Source organism: Panulirus ornatus, chromosome 21 (assembly GCF_036320965.1).
Source record: "Panulirus ornatus isolate Po-2019 chromosome 21, ASM3632096v1, whole genome shotgun sequence".
NCBI lineage: Eukaryota > Metazoa > Arthropoda > Malacostraca > Decapoda > Palinuridae > Panulirus > Panulirus ornatus.
The window spans coordinates 6799026-6822216 of NC_092244.1; the positions used below are offsets into that span (position 1 = coordinate 6799026).

Here is a 23191-nt window from a genome sequence, read left to right on the forward strand (position 1 = left end):
GGAGGTTGAGAGGTGTGCAAGGAATAGAGTGTATTGGAACAATGTGGTATATTGGAGTCAACTTGTTGTTAGTGGTGATAATTATACTCACCAGTGGAACAAACAGTGTGGTGGTCATTATACTTATCAGTGGAACATACAGTGTGGTGGTCATTATACTCACCAGTGGAACATACAGCATGCTGGTCATCATACCAGTGTCACTTACAGTATGAAGTTTCTGGGGTAAACCATGAAAAGGTCTGTGGGCCTTTGTTGTCTTTTCCTAGTGCTACCTCACGCTCATGCAGGGGGAGGGGGTGGTCATTTCATGTGTGGTGGGGTGGCAACGGGAATGAATAAGGGCAGACAGTATGAATTATATACATGTACATATATGTATATGTCTGTGTGTGTATATATATGTATACAGTTGAGATGTATAGGTATATGTGCTGTGTGTGGACGTGTATGTATAAAATATGTATATGTGGGTGGGTTGGGCTATTCTTTTGTCTGTTTCCTAGTGCTGCCTGGCTAACGCGGGAGACAGCGACAAAGTATAATAGATGAATATAAATACATACATCACACACACACACTGTAGGGGTACTTTTCCTTGTTAAGTTGGAACTTCTGTAGGATAAAGTTCTTACCTGTGATACTTATCCATCTCAGGGTGACTTGTAAGAAGAGCTTAAAGACATAACTTTTAGCTGGGATGTAGTTCTTATTCACATCATCACAAGATTTAATAGAAAATAATCATGTGCTTTCCTAATTGGATTTGTATTCTCAGGCTCATCTGAAGAATAGACGTCGTGGGAGCAACATGAGCATCTTGGATGTAGTAGAGTAGCTTATGCAAGTAGGTTCTGACAGTGAATTGATATCTTGATTCATATCGATTTACTGCACATACTGTCACTGATATGAATTTTTTTGCAATTCTGGTGTATCAGAGGGACTCATAAATCAGTATTAATTTTTCACTCATGATTGACCATGATATTGGTTCTACATCTGTGTAGTGCCATCATGACATAAAATTAATTCTTAGGACACTGATCAGTCACTTTGTCTCCCATTATTGTAACAATAATAGTGCTTTTATTAAAGAGCATACAATATGTTATAATTTTTGTATGTAAAATGTTGGCATAGTCTTCACTGGTCCTATTGCCCACATGTATACTTTTCAAAGTAATTCCATATTGGGGTTCTTTTCCCCATGAGGAAACGTTTTCAGTATGCATGCAGCAAGCAGACTGAAACAGCTGAGTTCAGTCATGTAGTGATTAAGAATATTGGATATGTTCTGTATTGGTTTTTGCTGTACTGTGGTCTGGCTTGTTCTAGATGCCAGATTGGTAATTATCCCAGTTTTAAGATGAAAGCATTATTATAATTTCTAAGTCAATATTCATAACTTTGTAACTTAGTTGTACTAGATTTTGATTAGGTTTAATTCACGTTCAGTATTTTTGTAGTCAGTTAACTTTCATATTTCTATTATACTTGAGCGCCGTTTCCCACGTCAGGGAGGTAGCGCCAGGAAACATACGAAGAACTCCCCATCCACTCATACACACATACAAAAATGACCACACAGGCACATATACATACATATGCATACATATACATACACAGACAAAAACACATGTACATATCCATATTTGCTTGCTTTCATCCTTTACTGGCACTACCCCACCCCACAGGAAATTTGTCTGATATTACATATGAGAAGTAAATTGGAAAAACAGTATATATGAAGACATACATTGGGACTTCACACTTGAATGTAACAGAATAAGTATCTTTCTATCTATCTATATCTCTGGCACACTTGAATGCACAAGAATAAATGTCTGTCTATCTATCTATCTATATCTCAGATGCCTGTTCCCTGTAAGAACTTCCACGGGAGAGTGTAGTGCAACAAAAGTTTCCTCAGCTGTTGAAATCCAGTGGTACTTCTTTGCATTTAGTGCCTCACCCTTAACAGGCATCTGGTAGAGGGCAAAGCTAGCAGTGTTTTCAGAGGCTCCTACCTAATGTTCCTATCTACTACTAACTAATGCTCCTGTCTAATGTTCATACCTTCTATATTGCTCCTACACAACACAACACAGTAAAGTTATGCTTTTTGATGAAGGGAGAACACATAGCAACTGGAATGTTGAATCACAGTACATCAAATGTACGTGGTGAATGATGTTGAATGCTAAAGTTAACCAGCCACAGGTGTGGCAAGCTAACACCATAGCATTCTGTTAGCTGCTGCTTGTAGAGGATAAATCAAAGTGAGGGCCATTGATATATTGGTATTGACCTTTTCTCATATCAGTGAACACTACACACTAAATCACTTAGATGTCATAGATGTGCAAGCTCCAGTTTAAGTTTTCTTATGGTGCGCCAATATTTATAACACTTGGCTTAACATATAGCCATTTAATTTTACCAGAAAGATCAACGGTACTTCTGAACACTTTAGCACTCATTTTCGTGTGTTAGGGGGCTTGTATAACAGTTGTCTTAATGGCATCTTATTTTTGTGCTGTGATATTTTTGTTTAAAGTAATAAGTTAGTCTTTTTGTATAAAAATGTTGTAAATCGAGTGTTCTAGGTTAAGTTGCATTATTTTGTTTGTGCCACAAGTTTTCATCGTTATTTGAAAATATGTGAAATAATTTGATTTTTTTTGTCATACCTCATTTATTGCTTAACAGTTAAATTGTCATTGTGCTTATTACAATTGACATCTTTAAGCATCACTAGCAAATTAGATTATTTTTGTAGAGTTTTGATGTAGTACTTATATTTGTGGGCACCCATGTTATGTAATGACCCATAGCATACTTTGTATTCAGACTGTTTTCTTCTAAGTATAGAAATGCAAGATACCAGGTCGTGCCTCAAACTTTTTTTTTTTATGTTGTTTATTGCTTTATCTTAAATGGATCTAAACAGTAATGAAAAACTCAAGAAAGAGTATATAAGAAATTTGTAATCTGTTCAGAGAAACAAAAAAATATTTGTTAGAGGAATTATTCACTTTGGTACTACAGCAGAACTTTCAGCCTTTCTTTATGAAAAAATGAAATGTGAAAGAATTTTTGGTTCTTTTTTATACTGAACACTCCCTTAGGCTTAGTTAAAACTAGTTAGTAAGAAAAAGACAAAATATTACTCATAACAATCTGTACAGTGCATGGTTTCAACCTGACCTCAGTGTGTAGATGTCTCTGTTGGGTCTCCAGGCATCACCAAATATAGCAGCAGCACCTCACTTCAGCTGCCCTTCCTTACCATAGGGAGATTAAAAAGGATTTATTCTGAAAGAAGAAGGTAAGCACATTTGTTGTTTGTATTGAGTGAAATTTGGTATTGACATTTGTTATTTTAGACAATATGAGTAAGGTATGAGGGAGTGATGCTGGCTTTACTACTACAGAAGCATTCTTCATTGAAGATGTGGAAGCAGTAGTAAGAGGTAGAGACTAAGATAGAGAATAAACGTACATTTCTGCTAGCTAGAAAGATATGTCAGCAGGGGTTCAGGCATTAGAGGTACCAACCTGAAATAGGTTGTGCTGTCAAGGATAAAGTAATGTGTGTGATGAATTACGTAAGATATTTAGATTTAATTCTTATTTTGTTTCTAAGAAGCTGTAGATCGCACAAATTTCTCCACTAGAGATGACAAGTGGTGGTTTGTGCAGACGTCTACCCTACCATTGTATGTGAGGCAACAGAACCTTGCAGCCTGACAGTATCCTGCTGCAAAGAGGAGCCTGATCTGCAAATTAATTTTTATTTCTATTGTATATCTAATGCATGTAGTTCCATCCACAACCTGCTTAGCTCTTCTAACCCATATCATTGTAGAAGTATTCTTCTGTTACATTAGAAATTGTAATTATACATACATTTTCCTTGGCATTGAGAATAAGAAAGGATGTCTGTGTATATGATGGGTAGGGGAATGGATAGCATTTATGCTGCAAAGCCATGTTACATCCCTTAAGCTAACTCTTGTGGTTTGCAGTATACACATCCTCTGCACTCTTCTTATTTCAGGTTTCCAAAACTTTGTGCCTAAAGAAGCAGTTTTGGACATCCAACTATTCTCCCCTTTTGCTTAGTTTGTTGATGGTTAAGATAATACTCATGTACCCCTTATCACATATTGATATTGAATGGGTAGAAGCTTCTTTGGAATGCCATTTATGGGTTTGGCCACCTGCTATGAAGTTGGCTAGTCACCTTTTGTGTAGTGGAGTGGTATCTAGTATCATTTGGGATAGGATGCCATAGGGGATAATGTCCAAGGCTTTTGCTGACATTGCCATTACTACTGTTTGGGAGGGGTGTTGTGGTTAGGTGAAACCACCTAGGACACATAGTTATTCTGTGTTTAATGTGTTAATGCAGAGCTTAAGTGAAATGCTGTGTTGTAAATATGAAAGTGGGATACTTGCTTTATTCTGTTGTGCACAAATTTTTCTTAGGTTGGTTATTGAGAAAAGTGATACAAGTAGGTAGTAGTTGATAGGCAGCCAACGACCAGGTAGGTATAATACCAGTACTACCCACTTGGGTGTCGGGAGGGTTAGTAACTGATTTGTAGTTTGCCAGCACTTCATTGGTTGTCAAGTTGCACTTCTCTGACCCAGGTAGCTGTCTTTTCTTTGTGCCTCACCCACACATGGACTACTGGTATTCTGTCCACAATCATACAATCTCTCTTTGTCATAAATGACACTTACAGCACTTCAACTTAGCTTATTCTTCATGATTCTAGATTTTCTTGTGGTGAGCACTATGTGCTAACCCTGCCTTTTGGCAAAATGGTTGAAGCAATAGGTAGAATTAGTAGGAAGAAACATTAAGGTAGCAGCATTGGGTAGAAGTAGTAGGTAGGTTCATTAGGTAGTAGTCAGTAGGAACATTAGGTTGGAGCCACATGAAACACTGTGCTAGACTTGCCCTCTGCCAATGGCCTGTTGAGAGTGAAGCACTAAAGGCTAAGAAGTGGCACCAGAGTTCATTAGTTTTGGAGTCTCTATTTGTTGTGGCCACCCCCTTGAGAGAGTTCCAGATTGGAATGGGCATCAGATATAGTTAGACAGTGATGCAGTGTTATCTAGAGGTGGATTTGGGTTTATTGAATTCTTAAGATTAATCTTATGTTAGCAAGCTTCATGTCAGGATTTGATTCTTTTGCCAGGAGTGGTTGAAGATATCTGCAAGTGCTTGGACTGTAACTGGGCCAAAGCTTTCCATGTGGAAGTTAGACATGTTGTCCGAGCCTGTTGCAGGAAAGTTGTTTTAATTGCATTGCATGTCAGCGGAAGTTGACCAGTTGATTCTGGGTGGATTTTGCATAGGTTTTCCTTGACATTCCTGTTTAGAGATGAGGTTGATTTGGGATATTTTTTTTCCCCCCATGTTTGGGTTGTGTTTGTATGCATGCATGTATTACTGGACTTTGACTATGTGGTCACACTCCTAGTGAAAACTCACTTTGGCAAGGATGTATCATCAGGGCACGATCTTGTTGAAGAACTTCTCACTCCAAAGTAGTCCATCTTCTTGCTAATGATTGTAATGCAACCTTGTAGGTGCACAAGCCCCTTGTAAAGGGTTCCTTTGGGTTGTATGATTGTAGTAAAAGGTAATTTATTGCAAGCAAACTTATGTGCATGTTTGTGAATGGGTGCATATGCATGTTGTAGTATGCTGCAGTAGTTTCACTGTAGTTGCGCACACTTGCATACTGAACTATCTTCCCATGTCCATCTTTGTAATTTTCCAGATGAAACAAGTTTGAAGTCAGGTATGCAACCAGAGTAGGCTTTTATATTTTTTTCTTTCAGGTTATTCTATCAGAGCATTCTGGCTTATTATATGGGACGTGATATTTCCAGTGACATTTCCTCTGTACACAGTAAAGGGATAATCAAGCACATTCTCGGAGTGCCAATTTTAGGGTAAGAAATTTTTTTTTTTTATATATATATATATATCCTTTTTCAGGTAGTAAAGTGTTTTAGATATCTGGGAGTGGATCTGGCAGTGGATGGAACCATGGAAGCGGAAGTGAATCATAGGGTGGGGGAGGGGGCGAAAATTCTGGGTGCCTTGAAGAATGTTTGGAAGTCGAGAACACTATCTCCAAAAGCAAAAATGGGTATGTTTGAAGGAATAGTGGTTCCAACAATGTTGTATGGTTGCGAGGCGTGGGTATATGGATAGAGTTGTGCGCAGGAGGGTGGATGTGCTGGAAATGAGATGTTTGAGGACAATATGTGGTGTGAGGTGGTTTGATCGAGTAAGTAATGTAAGGTTAAGAGAGATGTGTGGGAATAAAAAGAGTGTGGTTGAGAGAGCAGAAGAGGGTGTTTTGAAATGGTTTGGTCACATGGAGAGAATGAGAGGAAAGATTGACCAAGAGGATATATGTGTCAGAGGTGGAGGGAACGAGGAGAAGTGGGAGACCAAATTGGAGGTGGAAGGATGGAGTGAAAAAGATTTTGAGTGAGCGGGGCCTGAACATGCAGGAGGGTGAAAGGCGTGCAAGGAATAGAGTGAATTGGAATGATGTGGTATACCAGGGTCGACGTGCTGTCAATGGATTGAACCAGGGCATGTGAAGCGTTTTGGGTAAACCATGGAAAGTTCTGTGGGGCCTGGATGTGGAAGGGGAGATGTGGTTTCGGTGCATTATTACATGACAGCTAGAGACTGAGTGTGAACAAATGGGGCCTTTGCTGTCTTTTCCTAGCGCTACCTCGCACACATGAGGGGGAGGGGATGTTATTCCATGTGTGGCGACGTTGTGATGGGAATAAATAAAGGCAGACAGTATGAAGTATGTACATGTGTATATATGTATATGTCTGTGTGTGTATATATATGTATACATTGAGATATATAGGTATGTATATTTGCGTGTGTGGACGTGTATGTATATACATGTGTATGTGGGTGGGTTTGGCCAATCTTTCGTCTTTTTCCTTGCGCTACCTTGCTAACGCGGGAGACAGCGGCAAAGCAAAATACAAAAATCCTTTTTCATTGTATAAAAAATTGTATTTAAAAAAGAAATTCATCCATGGGTCTCAGTTTGTCCACTATGAACCCCAAAGAGAAAAATCTTACAATTCTGTACAGCCATTTGGGGGTTGCCACAACCAATATAAGATTTGCTCGTTAAAATAGGGCTGTATATGATGGTCAAATAATCATACTGATAGATCTACAGAAGAATGTGTAAACATTTTTTGAGTATGCTTAGAGTTATTTTTTGATGTGCTTACATTATGTACACCTAAGTAACTGTCTACTGTAATAATCTTTCAAGCAACAGCAATATTTACTGTAAATATTTACTGTTGTCTGATTATACATCAGACTAGGTCTGGAGTAATTGTACTTTAAGCACAAATACATAATTCCTTTGTATTATACATTTGCAACAAAGCAATCATTTCTAACTTTGTGCTGAATTACAGATACATTGTTAGTTATATAACCCAAGGACCCCCTTTTGAGGGCTGCAGCTTCCAAGACTGCTCCACGTGGGAATAGGTTAAAGATATACAGAAGGATGCAGCAGAGGAGGCCTTTGGGTATTAAGGTTTGATCTACAAGAAAGGAGAAATAATGTAGCAAAGTTCAAGAGAAAGGAATGGGAGCTGAGAAGAAGGCAAACTAGATATGGTATACCCGAGTGCTGATAAACTTTGAGACTTAAGAAAATGTATTGGAAGGAGGTGAATTGTGCAAGAGTAAAAGAACAAATGGAAGTGACAGTGAAAGAAGCAGATGAGGGAATGGTGACAAGAAAGGAAGAGGTGATAAAGCCAGCAATTGAAGAACTTCAATATATTAAATGAAATGCAAAGTTACAGGAGTGGATGGGATTTCAGTCGTTTCTCACGAAAGGGGTCAACAGTACTGTCGATTGGTAAGTTATTTAAAATTTTTATGGCCATAGGTGAGGTACCTGGGGGTTTGAAGAATGCATATATGATGCCTTATATGAAGTCAAGGGGAGCAATGCTCAAACTGAGAGTACCTGTTAAGGTGTATAAGAGAATGATGATCAAGTTGGTGGGGTATGCACAGTACTTCAGAATGAGCAGCAGCAATGTGGGTGGCTTCAGGAGCAATAGAGGATGTATTTACCAGGTGTTTACTTTTAAGAACTTTGAGAAGTATTTTGAAAATGGCTGAACTGTTCATGGCACTTATGAATACGAGAAAGCATGATAAGCTTGACAGAAATGCCTTATTGGAAGGTTTGAATTAATGCATGGAGGAGTTTTTACCAGGGAGGTTTGCAGAGGTGAATCTGTATAAAGGATGTCATGACCATAGTTGAATTTGTTTGTGGACAGTGTAGCAAGGGAGATGAATGTAAGGGGCAGGTCTCTAGAAAACTGGGGATGGAAGGTGAATCAGGAGGCAGATGACAGAGCTGTTAGCAAATGAGAAACTATTGAAGTTAGAGACTGTTTCAAAAGAGGAAGTTGAGAATTGAATAGTAAAGTATGTAGCAGGGAGGTCAGATAAGATGGTAAGAGAGTAAGTTTAAGTAGGTGGACCTAGAGGAAGTGGAGTGTAATGTATCATGGGAGCTGAAGTGAGTCGAAGGGTAAGAGATAGGGTTAAGGTCCCAAGCGTATTAAGAAGTGTGAAAGGAGGTCAGTGCTTATTAGAGTATGTTTGAAGGCCAGGTAGTCCCAGTGGTATTGTATGGATGCAAGTCTTGGACCTTGAATGCTAAACAATGGGAAAGGGTGGACATTAGAATACTGTGTCGAAGTGTAGCCTCAGACAGGTTTATCATGTAAGGAAAAACAATGGAAGTGAGATGTGGTAGCAAGTACAGCATGATTACAAGACCCAATCTGGGTATGCTGAAAAGTTGTAGAGAGCAAAGGATCAATCAAGGCAATCTTGTTTCAGAAGTGAAGGGAGGCAGTGAGCATTGGCAGATCAAGGAGGATATGGAAGGTTTGGGCGAGAGGCTAAGAAGTGTTATTGCCCTGTATATTCAAAAGAGCAAAAGGCATGCATGAGGTGATGTGCCATCGAGCTGAACCACAAATAATGGTTGGACGTTCACTGTGGATGGTGAGCTCTGAACTCTGTGTATTATGCATGACAGCTTAAGACCATGTGACCAAGTAAGGCTGATGGTCATTTGTTTTTGACATAACTGACCAAGGCTGGAAAATGGCAAAAAAATGTAGATCTGCAGGTGTTATTTAGATACTATCTGCAGATGGTGGTTAAACTACATCTGAAAGTCTTCATGTTACAGTTTAAGCTTGAGACTTCAATTCAACCAGAAACAGATGATTGGGTCCTACTGATTTTATCTAGTTCTATACTTCCAGCACAAACACATGCATTGTATCCTGCAGAGTAAAGCAATGCCACTCCTAATGAGGTGACCCTTGCAAAAACAAGCTATGCATGAATATGGATTGAAAAAAATGGCTGTATGCCAAGTTGTGAGGGTATAACTTGGTATCCATAACCAATGTCAAAAATTCTGTATATGGGAACTTATGATGGCAGCATATGAATTTTTTGTATATAAATTATTCATGATCATACACAAATGATGCAACCTATTACAAAATTTTACTTTAGTATCTGAATAAAAGTAGGTGCTTTAATTCTTATCAGCTAGGGCTTCCATTCTACCAGCCATCACCATTAATTTTCACTTTCCAGTTCAAGGCATGTGGTATGCAGCAACCATATTTTTAATTAACTTTGAGAACTGACTTTTTGTTACCTCTTTTTATAATTGATACAGGCAATAACTCATTATCAAAACTGGCCAGTTTTAAGCAGTATTTTCCTAAAATGTCAAAATTCATCAATGGAAACTAAAACTGCAGTACAAAAACCAGTGATAAATTCGGTATGCCACAACAAAACTGCAAAATTTCTGCAGCCATAATAAGAGCTACCCAACTGTAAGCTTTATGATGCCTTCCTCTGAGGACACTATTGGTTTAATGTTTTACCCTATATTAATGTATAATTAATAACTTACACCTGTTCATAAATGGGGGGGGGTCATCTTTATTCCTACCATTTTATTGCTTTCTAACTTGTGTTTGCTATATGGCAGATCTTACATGTGCACCACTTTTCAGTGCAAAAGAACTGCTCCTTCACTACAAAAAAAAATACTCGTTTCAGAAGAGAAATACTGGTAGAAAGAAAAAAAAAAAAAAAAAAAAATTGGTAATGACATCAAATGTTGCTTTTTAAGTCCAAACCCTACTGGACTATGACACCTGTTCCCTCCTGGAACTCCCTCAAGGGAGAGACCACAGCAATAGTCTCCATAACTAGTGAATTCCAGTGCCACTTCTTAGCCTTCATGCATTGCCCTTAACAGGCCACTGGCAGAGGGCAAGTCTAACACAGATTTTGTAGAAGCTCCTACTGCTACCTAAAGCTCATGCCTAATGTTCCTACCTAAAATTATTACAAAATGTTTCTACCTAATGCTCCTATCTGAATGTTCTGACCTACTACCACTATCTACTGTTATTACCATTTTGCCAAAAGGTAGGCTACAACATAGCACTCGCCATAAGAAAATCTAGTCATGAAGAATGACCCAAGTGGTAAGTGTTTTGTACAGAAATGAAAGATTACATGTTTTTGGTCAGAATGCCAGCAGTTAATGAACATGTTGAAATAATTCCTCAATTAATGAGATTTTACATACACATTACAAATAAATTACCATTTACGAGTTATTCGTACATACATGCAATTAATTTTATTATACAACTGTAACACCTCCATTAAGGGTATCCAGCTCCTTTGAGGCTGCACAACACACACCAGCAGTTCTTTCCAATCCTCTTCACTATCTTCCTTCAATATCTAACATTACCTCCCAATGTGAAAGTCCTCTCATAAAGTAAACACATCACCCCACAAGTAAATCACAGCATCCTGATACTACCCAAACATGCAAACCCACATCATTCTGTTAAAACACTGATTCACACAAAATATCTGCATCACTAAAAAACTTTTATGCCACTCCTAATTCTGACAATATCCTGTCATCAACTAAATTCAAACCATGTTTAATATCACACATGACAACACATTTACTCAAACTCTATAAGTATCAAAACAAAAGCAATCAAAAACAACTTAACAAGAATGGAATCTTTCAGTGTACTTTACAAAAAATTCATCCACACCCTAAACTCCTTCACCTGCTTGGTCATCCACTTTATCAAAAGTAAATACAACTGGGATCATGCATTAATGTAAGATATGTACTGCTGAAAGGCACATTTTTGCAATCTACGTTAACAAGCACCATATTATCACGTGAACTGAGGGCTTTGGGACTAGAGACAGAAAATACATACAAAAATGTTCAACAACTGGATGAAATTAGAAAAAAAAAAAAAAATTCATAACTAGCACAGTTGTTGCATATGTTATCGTAAAGTTTTTACAGCATTATTCCAGGTGGAACCACATTAATGTGTTCTGCAGTCCATATTACCTCAAATTATGCATATCAGTTACCACATGAACAAAAACTAATTGTTTCTTTCAACCATGCTAATAGATATCCTGTTTATAACAAATCTGCAAAGCACACAAAATAGAGCACTATGAATAATTAATTAACAGTTCCTCAGAAACCACTACTAATTAACAACTGTCAGAGCAGATGTGCTCGGAATGCAATCTCTTCTTTACAAAATTTGAAACCCTCATCATCCAAACCATTTAGAAATAAATTACTCTCAACCTCACACTTGCAACAAACTATAATCACAGAGATACCTCCCACAACAACAAAACCCTGACACAATATACACACACTGAAATTATGCAACAGCACTTTCTCAACTCCAAGTCTTAAAATCCACTCCACCAAACTAGTCTCCACACATGAATGAATTACCTTATTTCACATGCATCCCTTCAAAGTTTCAAACACCATTACAACGTACCTTGTGACCTCAAATGAACCAGAAATTCAAACCGTGGTCCTACTGGCCTGCCACATGATAGGTAAATTAACAATTATTCCATGTCTCACCAATATATGTAAGAGAAATAAACATTCCCTTTGTATTAGAGGACTGATTTGATACTTCCTGTGACACATGTGAGTGTAGGCTTTCCTTCACCCTCTCAGGTCATGAGATCTGAAGGGTGACTTTCATGGACCATTGGATGATGAGAGCAAAGGCTTTTGTTGCATTTTGGTCCAATGGTAACCTAACCTACTAGCATGCCACAAAGTAGGACTAGGGTTCAAATCCTTGGTGCCTAAACATAAATCATCATCTATTTCATGTATCCAATATACAGTGATCATCAGGCGAGATACAAGAAGAAATATAACAGTCAGTTGATATACAAAGAAGAGATGTAGCTATGACAACATTTGGTAAACAAGTGACTACCCAATGGAGGTCAGGTGCAACACATGCATATCGTAAAATTTCATAACCTAAAGATAGAGGAGAAACAATACTGCCCACATATTTCCTGCATGTCGTGGAAGGTGGAAAGCGACTACAAGGGATGGAAGTGGGGGGCTGGAAATCCTCCCCTCCTGTTTTACATTCCATAAGGAAGAAGCAGAGAAGTGGCCCAGTGAGGATTTTTCCCTCTAATACTTGGGTGTCTACTCGCTTAACTCGGGAAATGGTAAATATGTATGAATATATATTATTATTATACTTAATCACTGTTTCCCTCATCAAACAAAGTAGTTTCAAGAAATAGACAAAGAATGGTGCATACACACACAAACAATTATTTATTTTTATTTTGCTTTGTTGCTGTCTCCCGCATTAGCGAGGTAGCACAAGGAAACAGACAAAAGAATGGCCCAACCTCCCACACATGTATATACATACACGTCCACACATGCAAATATACATACCTATACATCTCAACGTATACATATATATACACACATAGACATATACATATATACACATGTACATAATTCGTCTGCCTTTATTCATTCCCATCGCCACCTTGCCACATATGAAATAACAACCCCCTTCATCCATCCCCAGTGCCACCCCACCCAGCAAGTAACAGCATCACCACCCCCAGTGTCAGCAAGGTAGTTCCAGGAAAACAGACATAAAAAGCCACATTCAGTCTCTAGCCATCATGTGTAATGCACTGAAACCACAACTCCCTATCCACATCCAAGCTCCATTATAGTTACTTGACTGCCTAGACGAGGTCACACACCGAGTGAAAAGTAGCCTTTGGTGAAACTGATCAGTGGGAGTAGTCTCAAATGAGACCATCTCACTCCAAAGGAATCTACATTTCCTTGCTTCTGGATATAGCAAAGCCTTGGACAACTGGAGCCTTTTGAAAGGTAACAATTGGATTCTTTTATAGAAACTGATTCATGAATAATTATAAATAAATAAATATACATTCTCCCAGGTGTTACCATTATCTGCCAGCATGTGGTTACACCAAAAATGAAAAGCCCCATTCAGTGAGGCTGTATCATCATCAGTTAACAAAAGGGTACACATTATCATCATAGAGCTTCTCACACCAAACAGGTTTGTACTTTCCTGGAACTGATTGTAGTGCAGCCTCAAATTTGCAGGAGTTCCTTAAAAAGGGCTCTTGGGGTTATATAATATGAAAAAATTGTAAATAACAATAACATGCCCTGCCATAAATATGCACATATTGTATACACTCTCATTCTTCAGAGCAAAACATACACCATAATTTCTCCCCACTTATTTACACTTGGGTGTTTGAAAATTGGATATTTACATACTCTTTCCTAATCATTACAGAGATGCTGAATAGCTGCATACATGCATGCTTTTCCTAACCTATATTTTTGTGTGATCACTAAGTGTGTGAAAGAAATGACTATTTTTCATGTTACTGACTAAAGATGACTAGTAAGTTACATTATGACATCAATGATATTTTTGTTCAGAAAGAAAATTTTGCTTCTGCTCAAAAAGCCGTTGCTCTAGGAAATTGTAGAAATCTGTATCATCCGCCATTCTTTGACGCAGCTCCTCTCGGACAGCCATGGGAACCTCAGGTTTCTTCTGATTTTTGTTGACAATCACATGCTCTCGTTGTTCTGAAACATAAAGGTTTATAGGTTCTCAAATCGATCATTAAGTTATATTTTTTTCCAATGAAGTCTTGCAGTGAAATCCAAGGGATAATGTAGGAAATATTTTGGTATGGTTTGTGTGGATGAACTAAGTTTGAGTTCATTGGTTTAATATTATTCTTTAATGGTAAATGTTTAAACTAAAATTCACAGAGATATCTTAATCCTATGACCTTGGAGTTAATTTCCAGCTGCACTTCAGAGGACTGACACACATACTGGGTTAAAAATGGCACCTGGAAAATGCACTGAACTACTATGTTACTCCTGAGAAAATCATTTGCCAGATCCACCTGAATCATGCCTTAACATGACTCTAAATGAGGTTAATATTTTGAAAGAAATGAGAAGTGTGTGAGGTTGTGACAATGAGAAAATAGTCAAATGCAGTGATGAAGAAGGAACATAGTGAAATGAGGCCTGGTTATAACTCGTCTTGCAGGAGACACATTAAACAAATAAATGTGAAAGAGTCTTTGGGGGTGGCACTAATACCTATCCTGTTATGAGAATACCACATTATGGGAAGTTACTAATTAGGAGAAATTCTTTTACATTCATGGAAAAGATGGTCAGAAAAATATTTCCTGCTTATAACAGACCCTAAAAAAAGTATGCATCACTTTGGTCACCTATATGTCTGTTATTATATACAAGAAGCATGGGAGATGAGCTAATGGAAGAGGAGAATCTGGAAGACTGCAACCTGCTCATTTCTGAATCAAAATTACAATTTCAATAAACACTTCTTCAAAATTGACAAAAACATTAAGGAGCCATAAGACATTAAGCAAGAAGAGTAAACAAAGATAGGGAGAAATAATTTTATTCGATCAGAATGAAAGTTTGTGATGGGGGTACTAAAAGTATAGAAAACCCTCCTTACAAGTTATAAATAAGTGATCACCCATACATCAACACTATTACTCTAACAGCCTTACTTACTTATATTCAAGTAAACTTTTAATGCCCCAGTCAAAAAGCGTGGCACAAGAGTCTCCATGAGAAGGAGAGAAGTATCCATATGATCCAACAGACCAACGACACTGTACTCTTCTGAAACCACTTGCTTTGCAACCTGTAAAGCACCTTGATGTCCCACTATCCTGCAAGAGGGTTAAAAGTTTGGTTGAAATATATTTTTCATGCCCCAAGAATAAAAGTACCAGTAATCAGTTGCCTGTGCTTACATGAAGAAACTGTTTATGAAGACATGCTATATACAACACTGGTGCATGTAACAACAGCTGAAACTTTTTTTTTTTTTTTTGCATTTACAGCATTAGTTAGCAAAGTTAAAGAACACATTTTAGTACACATGTTGAGATTATTTTTCACCCCATCACAAATAAAACATGGGAAGGAAACTGGATAACTAAAAGATGACAAGTTAGAGAAGTTGTAGTTCCGACATACCGGCAGAAGTTGTGGTGGCCGCAGAAGTAAGTGAGAATCATCTCCTTTTCCTCACCAGGTATAAATGTGCACTCTGGATCATTATAAAATACGCACTGCTCTACAGTCCTTAAGGAAAAAAGTAAGAAAATATCCATTAGGAAACTAGAAGCAATCAAAATATATTTAATAAATATACATCATTTCTCAAATCTCATATACCCACAGATTCACCCTAAATAAACACACTATACTTTTAATCTGTAATCACTCATTCTCTCTCCATCTACCTTCCATTTTGCCTTGCACTTCTTCTCGTAAAGGGAGAAGCACCAAGTGACCTTACGCTGGAAGATCATAAATAAGCTAGGCCTTTACAGTGTAGAGCTGTTGACCATGAAGCCGCAAGTAAACATAGTGTGACCCTACACTGGAATAAGATCTTAAATAAGCTAGGCCTTTACAGTGTGGAGCTGTTGATCATGAAGCCACAAGTAATCACAGGTGTAAGTCACAGATGCTTTAAGAGACTGAAACAGATAATGCTATAAAGAGCAAGCAAAAATGAGGTAACATTGATGTATGAGATATAGTACTTGAATATTCATGCAAAGCACTGTGTATACACACCTATCTATCAATATCGCTATCATTCTCTCCATCCCAATCAAGTACATACAGCCAATGAAATCACTCGCACACATCCTTAACCAACACAACATGTGTCTAGGGTGAAACAGTCTTGCATTTACATATACATATCTTTTTCTATTCTTCACTTTGCATATCAAATTGATTTCTTTAAGAAAAACCAATATCATCACATCACCTCCTTACAAAAAACGTTTTGCATGAAATTTCCATTCATATTTTTAATATCCTTGTATGAAATATCTCAGCCCTAATTAATTCTCTCTACAACATACCAGCTCATCCACAGTCTGCCTCTCCTTCTTGTACCTTCTGCTTTACTTTTGCTTGATTTTTTTTACTCTTCCATACTTTCCACATGAATTTCATCCAAGCACCTCTGTGCTTTCTTCACACCACACATTAGCATCACATCATTCTTTGTTCTATATATTCCTGTAATTCCAACTACACTATGCATATTACCCATTACTACTGCTCATACATTTAATTTATTCTGACCTATCATAGTAACCTTAGGTTTCACATACATCCGAGTTGGGGCTCCTTTAAGCAATTCTCTTGCACAGTCTACACTCAAATTTTCTTATTTACCTCCAATTTTTTCCCTTGCATAACCAACTTCAGCTTACCCTCTACCAACATTACTAACTTTACTTGCATCCAGTCCTTGACCATGCAAAATGATATTTCACTGTAATTTCCCAGTCTTCTCAAATGCTAGCATCTTACTTTTATTTACACTCACTTTCAACATCTAGCAGCCACGTAAATCAATGAAACATCCCACCAAATTTTCCCCAATTTAGCAAATGACACAGCTTCACCTACATAAAGCAACTTTAACAACTTCAGTTATGTTTCCCCATGGTTAAGTTTTGGACCAAAATGAACCCCACAATGCTCCCATCATGAGGTGCCTTATCCATTAAATCATTATATGACCATGGTGACATCACAAACTTGATGCAAACCCATGTTCATTTCAAACTACTTGTTCATACCACCACTTACTCTTTCACATGCACTATGTCTGTTACAAAAATATCTAAAAAGTATTAAAAAATCTTTTATACACACTACACAGACACACTACACAGAGCCAAAACTTCCCAAAGTGCTTTACCGTTCACTTTATCTCTCTATTTCATCTCACTCTCTATATTCATACATAATTATTACATTTTATCTAAAATTTATCCATGCCTTCAAATACAATTTTCAGTTTTATTCCACTTATGTAACTTCCTCTTTTCATTATCTTGCTTAACTCCAGCTATGCATACCTTCAGCTTTTCCATTCTTTATGAGCTTCATTGGTCTTCCCTCTTCCTCCTCCATAAGGAATTTCAAGCATGAAGTAAATACACAGTGACAAAAGCATAATGTAGATGAAAATAACAGTAAAAAGCAATCCAGTGTTTATGTTTCAATGAATAAGCAGTGCTAGGTGTACCATGAGTCATCATAAAGATGAAATGTTACAATACAGATGAAAGAAATTAAAAAGCATTTGAATTCAAACACCACCACCAGCTTAGTCTCCCAAGAAAAATGAACAGATCTCCTAGCAAAGGTATGACAGTATATAAAATAAAGTCTGCTAGAATTTAGAGAAATGGGTTATGGGGACAGGAGAGATTTAGGAGTGATATGATACCCACCTTCAAATTCCTCATGGGTTTTATTATTATTAATCATTATTATTATTATGTGTGATGTCTCCATGGTTGTTTAATTTGTTTATGGATGGGGTTGTTAGGGAGGTAAATGCAAGAGTCTTGGAAAGAGGGGCAAGTATGAAGTCTGTTGGGGATGAGAGAGCTTGGGAAGTGAGTCAGTTGTTGTTCGCTGATGATACAGCGCTGGTGGCGGATTCATGTGAGAAACTGCAGAAGCTGGTGACGGAGTTTGGTAAAGTGTGTGGAAGAAGAAAGTTAAGAGTAAATGTGAATAAGAGCAAGGTTATTAGGTACAGTAGGGTTGAGGGTCAAGTCAATTGGGAGGTGAGTTTGAATGGAGAAAAACTGGAGGAAGTGAAGTGTTTTAGATATCTGGGAGTGGATCTGTCAGCGGATGGAACCATGGAAGCGGAAGTGGATCATAGGGTGGGGGAGGGGGCGAAAATTTTGGGAGCCTTGAAAAATGTGTGGAAGTCGAGAACATTATCTCGGAAAGCAAAAATGGGTATGTTTGAAGGAATAGTGGTTCCAACAATGTTGTATGGTTGCGAGGCGTGGGCTATGGATAGAGTTGTGCGCAGGAGGATGGATGTGCTGGAAATGAGATGTTTGAGGACAATGTGTGGTGTGAGGTGGTTTGATCGAGTAAGTAACGTAAGGGTAAGAGAGATGTGTGGAAATAAAAAGAGCGTGGTTGAGAGAGCAGAAGAGGGTGTTTTGAAATGGTTTGGGCACATGGAGAGAATGAGTGAGGAAAGATTGACCAAGAGGATATATGTGTCGGAGGTGGAGGGAACGAGGAGAAGAGGGAGACCAAATTGGAGGTGGAAAGATGGAGTGAAAAGGATTTTGTGTGATCGGGGCCTGAACATGCAGGAGGGTGAAAGGAGGGCAAGGAATAGAGTGAATTGGAGCGATGTGGTATACAGGGGTTGACGTGCTGTCAGTGGATTGAATCAAGGCATGTGAAGCGTCTGGGGTAAACCATGGAAAGCTGTGTAGGTATGTATATTTGCGTGTGTGGACGTATGTATATACATGTGTATGGGGGGGGGGCATTTCTTTCGTCTGTTTCCTTGCGCTACCTCGCAAACGTGGGAGACAGCGACAAAGTATAATAATAAATAAAAAATTATTATTATACTTAATCACTGTTTCTCACATCAGCAAGGTAGTGCCAAGAAACAGACGAAGAATGGCCTATCCACTCATATACACATAAATGCCCACACACACACATACATATACACATGCACATATTCACGCTTGCCTTCATCCATTCCTGGCGTTACCCCGCCCCACAGGAAACAGCATCGCTACCCCCTGCTTCAATGAGGTTATAATGCAAATTTTGACATTATAAATTAATAAGGAATTTCACAATTAGAGATAACTCATTACATATTTAGCAAAAGGATAATTAGTAAGGATGAGAAAATATTGACTGAATACTGTATCATCATAGTAGACATGGATCATCAAGTAGTAATGCTATTAGCAATGAGAAATTATACAGCCTGTTAATAAATGGAGCCTCACAAGAGTGAAGTTCCTTTCCATAAGGAAAAACTATTGTTTATGGATGGGGTTGTTAGGGAGGTAAATGCAAGAGTTTTGGAAAGAGGGGCAAGTATGAAGTCTGTTGGGGATGAGAGAGCTTGGGAAGTGAGTCAGTTGTTGTTCGCTGATGATACAGCGCTGGTGGCTGATTCATGTGAGAAACTGCAGAAGCTGGTGACTGAGTTTGGTAAAGTGTGTGGAAGAAGAAAGTTAAGAGTAAATGTGAATAAGAGCAAGGTTATTAGGTACAGTAGGGTTGAGGGTCAAGTCAATTGGGAGGTGAGTTTTGAATGGAGAAAAACTGGAGGAAGTGAAGTGTTTTAGATATCTGGGAGTGGATCTGGCAGCGGATGGAACCATGGAAGTGGAAGTGGATCATAGGGTGGGGGAGGGGGCGAAAATTCTGGGGGCCTTGAAGAATGTGTGGAAGCCGAGAACATTATCTCGGAAAGCAAAAATGGGTATGTTTGAAGGAATAGTGGTTCCAACAATGTTGTATGGTTGCGAGGCGTGGGCTATGGATAGAGTTGTGCGCAGGAGGATGGATGTGCTGGAAATGAGATGTTTGAGGACAATGTGTGGTGTGAGGTGGTTTGATCGAGTGAGTAACGTAAGGGTAAGAGAGATGTGTGGAAATAAAAAGAGCGTGGTTGAGAGAGCAGAAGAGGGTGTTTTGAAGTGGTTTGGGCACATGGAGAGAATGAGTGAGGAAAGATTGACCAAGAGGATATATGTGTCGGAGGTGGAGGGAACGAGGAGAAGAGGGAGACCAAATTGGAGGTGGAAAGATGGAGTGAAAAAGATTTTGTGTGATCGGGGCCTGAACATGCAGGAGGGTGAAAGGAGGGCAAGGAATAGAGTGAATTGGAGCGATGTGGTATACCGGGGTTGACGTGCTGTCAGTGGATTAAATCAAGGCATGTGAAGCGTCTGGGGTAAACCATGGAAAGCTGTGTAGGTATGTATATTTGCGTGTGTGGACGTATGTATATACATGTGTATGGGGGGGGGTTGGGCCATTTCTTTCGTCTGTTTCCTTGCGCTACCTCGCAAACGCAGGAGACAGCGACAAAGTATAATAAATATAAAAAAATAAATACTTACAAAAATAGCTACATGAACCTATATTACTTGGATTGTCAACCTCATATGAGAGAAGAAACAATTACACTATTCTCACTGGTCTCTGACCCTCATTACCTGTTGACCCAGCTGGGTGAGGGTGAGACTGGGTGACCTCGTGCCTGAATGCGGCTTAGTCTCTCCTCACTGCGACGGTAATAAAAAGAGGAAATAAATCTCTCCACTGGGTCCCGGATGATATTGATGTAAACAGGACGATCCATACCCAACCTGAGGAAAGACAATATCAAATATTCACTTGCTTCCATTCAATTGGCTATCTTTTTCATTATATGCAGTATACAGCACTTTAACTACAGATCAAAATTATTCTGATAAAGTTAATTTCATGGCTTTGCCAAGGTAAACCTAAAACCGAAACAGGTTTCAAATGAACAAATCAGTACACAAGAAATTTTTTAAAGAATTGAGTACAAACGCAACTGAAACAAAATTGAACAAAGTTCCACCATACTTCTAAAGCCTATGAATATAGAGTCATTCCACTTCAAGCCCTCACTGTCTGCTGTCTGGTAAGCAGCAGATGGGATTTGTAAGTGCAAAATACTTCTAAACTAAGAAATAGGTCTCTTGGAAGGAAATCCTATTTTCCAAGCTTGGCAGAAAGCTGGGGACTCGGTTAGATATATAGTTTGTATTGGGGTACTGAGACAGGAAATTGTAGTTACAAGTTCTCAATGGAGGCTTCTTACACTTTCTCTCCCTGGTGCCCATATTTTTAAGAAATTCACTAGACATCTAAACACAACACAGACTATGAGAAAACACATGCAATTAACAGATACTACATAACTATGGATAAATCAATTTAGCCCATATGGTGGACAAAAAACCTTTCTACTCACAAAAAAAAAAGATCCAAGATAATCATTTCTCATTCTCATAGCTTGAAAGATCAAGGGCAAACTGAGATCCAAGAAACAGTACCAGAAGAAAGCTAGCCGTGTTACAGGGAAAAGTTTACGAAGAAGCCTGCAATCATTTCAATCTGGGAGCCACCTGAAAAGACCTCAGTTGGACAGTGGGCCACTTACACTAAGTGCATGCTTTTGAATTTCAAAATAATCATCCCAAATCAAAACATGCACACGAGTAATTTTACAAATGTATATTTTCATGCCTTTTTCAAAAGACACTATCATCATTACTATGAACATTAATATATATACACAAATAATGAATGAGAAAATATAGTACAAAATTAGAATATGTTGGTTTCATCTGCATTCAAGTAAGCAATAAATCTGAAGTTGGGGTTAAAGGAGTGGAAAGATGGAGAATGAGGTGACAGGCTACAGTCCCAACCACCCCCATCTCATCCTTCTCTACCTCACTCCTTCTCCTTTCTCTTAATCATGGTCTCTCTGTTAAATGAAATTTTAGTCTTTGATCCAATGGTTTTTAATCATAATTCCTAATGACCTCGCAAGCCAGATTACATTTATCAAAAGGTAAGACCTGGCCTCCAGGTCATCTTTTGCCCATACCCTTGGATTAGAGGCTGTAAATCTGCACACAATGGATATGACAAGATTAAGGGGAAACAAATCACAACCTTCAAGTTTTGAACCAACGTGAATGTTGAAAATGAATATTCTTTGTGAGAAGCAGACATACACCCATTGGCCATAGTTTGAAAAAAAGCTACAAACTTAAGAAAAGTGTAAAGAACTTGAACAGTAGTGGTTGAATGTAAGAACCAAAGTAATGAAACCATAAATACAGTACACAAAAATGTTTAAGTTGTATAAGAAAAATTTCAAGACACTGAGCCTCATAAGCAAAGATCTCCCTCCATGCACTATACATACAGATAAATTTTTTTCTTTCTTTAATATTGGCTTGTCTTTCCTGCCTCAGCATAAGCCTTCAGGTAAAATCCTGACCTGGCTCTTCTCATTTTTACTCAGACAAATACATCATCATCATCATCACCTTCAAAACTTCACAGAAGACCCACTTATACATCATCTATTGTGTACTAACATATAAACAGCAAGCAAGTATTTCCCATGCTGTGAGAATTTTAAACAAGCAGAGTATAATGCACGAAATAATAACTCACAATGTGAAGTTTGTGTAGTAGAGATGTCGGTCATAGCTCAAAGCAGTGGAAGGGGCAGCCTTAGCAGATGTGGTGAGATTGTCAACTAACTCTTCCTGGTCATCCTGGCTCAGCTGATGTTGATTATAGATCAATGATGAGACATGCTCATACCCCAAGTGACGTGAAAGTCTGTAAGGAAAGGTTCAATCAGCATATTACTTATGTACATAAATCAATTAAAAGAATATTTTGAGTACATGAGTACAACTTATAAATTAATTAGAATAATCTTTTGAGTACATGAGATGTGTATGGGTGTGTGTAATCAGGTCAGTCACACATGTTGCACCATTACTTAACTTTACATACACACATAGATGCACAGTTTTACTTGAAATATCCATTCATCAAACAGCCCTATAGGAGAGGAAGAACAGCTAAAATGTTTGTAACCCTTTTTTATGGTCCTGTCAATTATCTAGTCATTCTTAAACATTACATAACTTTTACTAACTGGTGTA

The 23191-nt window shown here is 38.2% G+C and overlaps 1 protein-coding gene and 1 long non-coding RNA gene across 2 annotated transcripts in view; one reads left to right on the forward strand and one right to left on the reverse strand.

Moving 5' to 3' along the window:
• The first annotated feature begins 5987 nt into the window (after nucleotides 1-5987).
• Nucleotides 5988-9684, forward strand: LOC139756317 (uncharacterized). The gene is made up of 2 exons (XR_011714309.1): nucleotides 5988-7955; nucleotides 8960-9684. It is a non-coding gene; the product is annotated as an uncharacterized lncRNA (long non-coding RNA).
• Nucleotides 9210-23191, reverse strand: part of LOC139756316 (uncharacterized) — a 66621-nt gene continuing 52639 nt past the window's right edge. The window contains exons 4-8 of the mRNA XM_071675620.1: nucleotides 22689-22859; nucleotides 20681-20833; nucleotides 15609-15716; nucleotides 15138-15298; nucleotides 9210-14156 (exon numbers count right to left, since the gene is read on the reverse strand). Of these exons, the coding sequence (XP_071531721.1) occupies nucleotides 13984-14156; nucleotides 15138-15298; nucleotides 15609-15716; nucleotides 20681-20833; nucleotides 22689-22859 (766 nt within the window). The 3' untranslated portion in view covers nucleotides 9210-13983. The remainder of the gene's footprint in view (nucleotides 14157-15137; nucleotides 15299-15608; nucleotides 15717-20680; nucleotides 20834-22688; nucleotides 22860-23191) is intronic.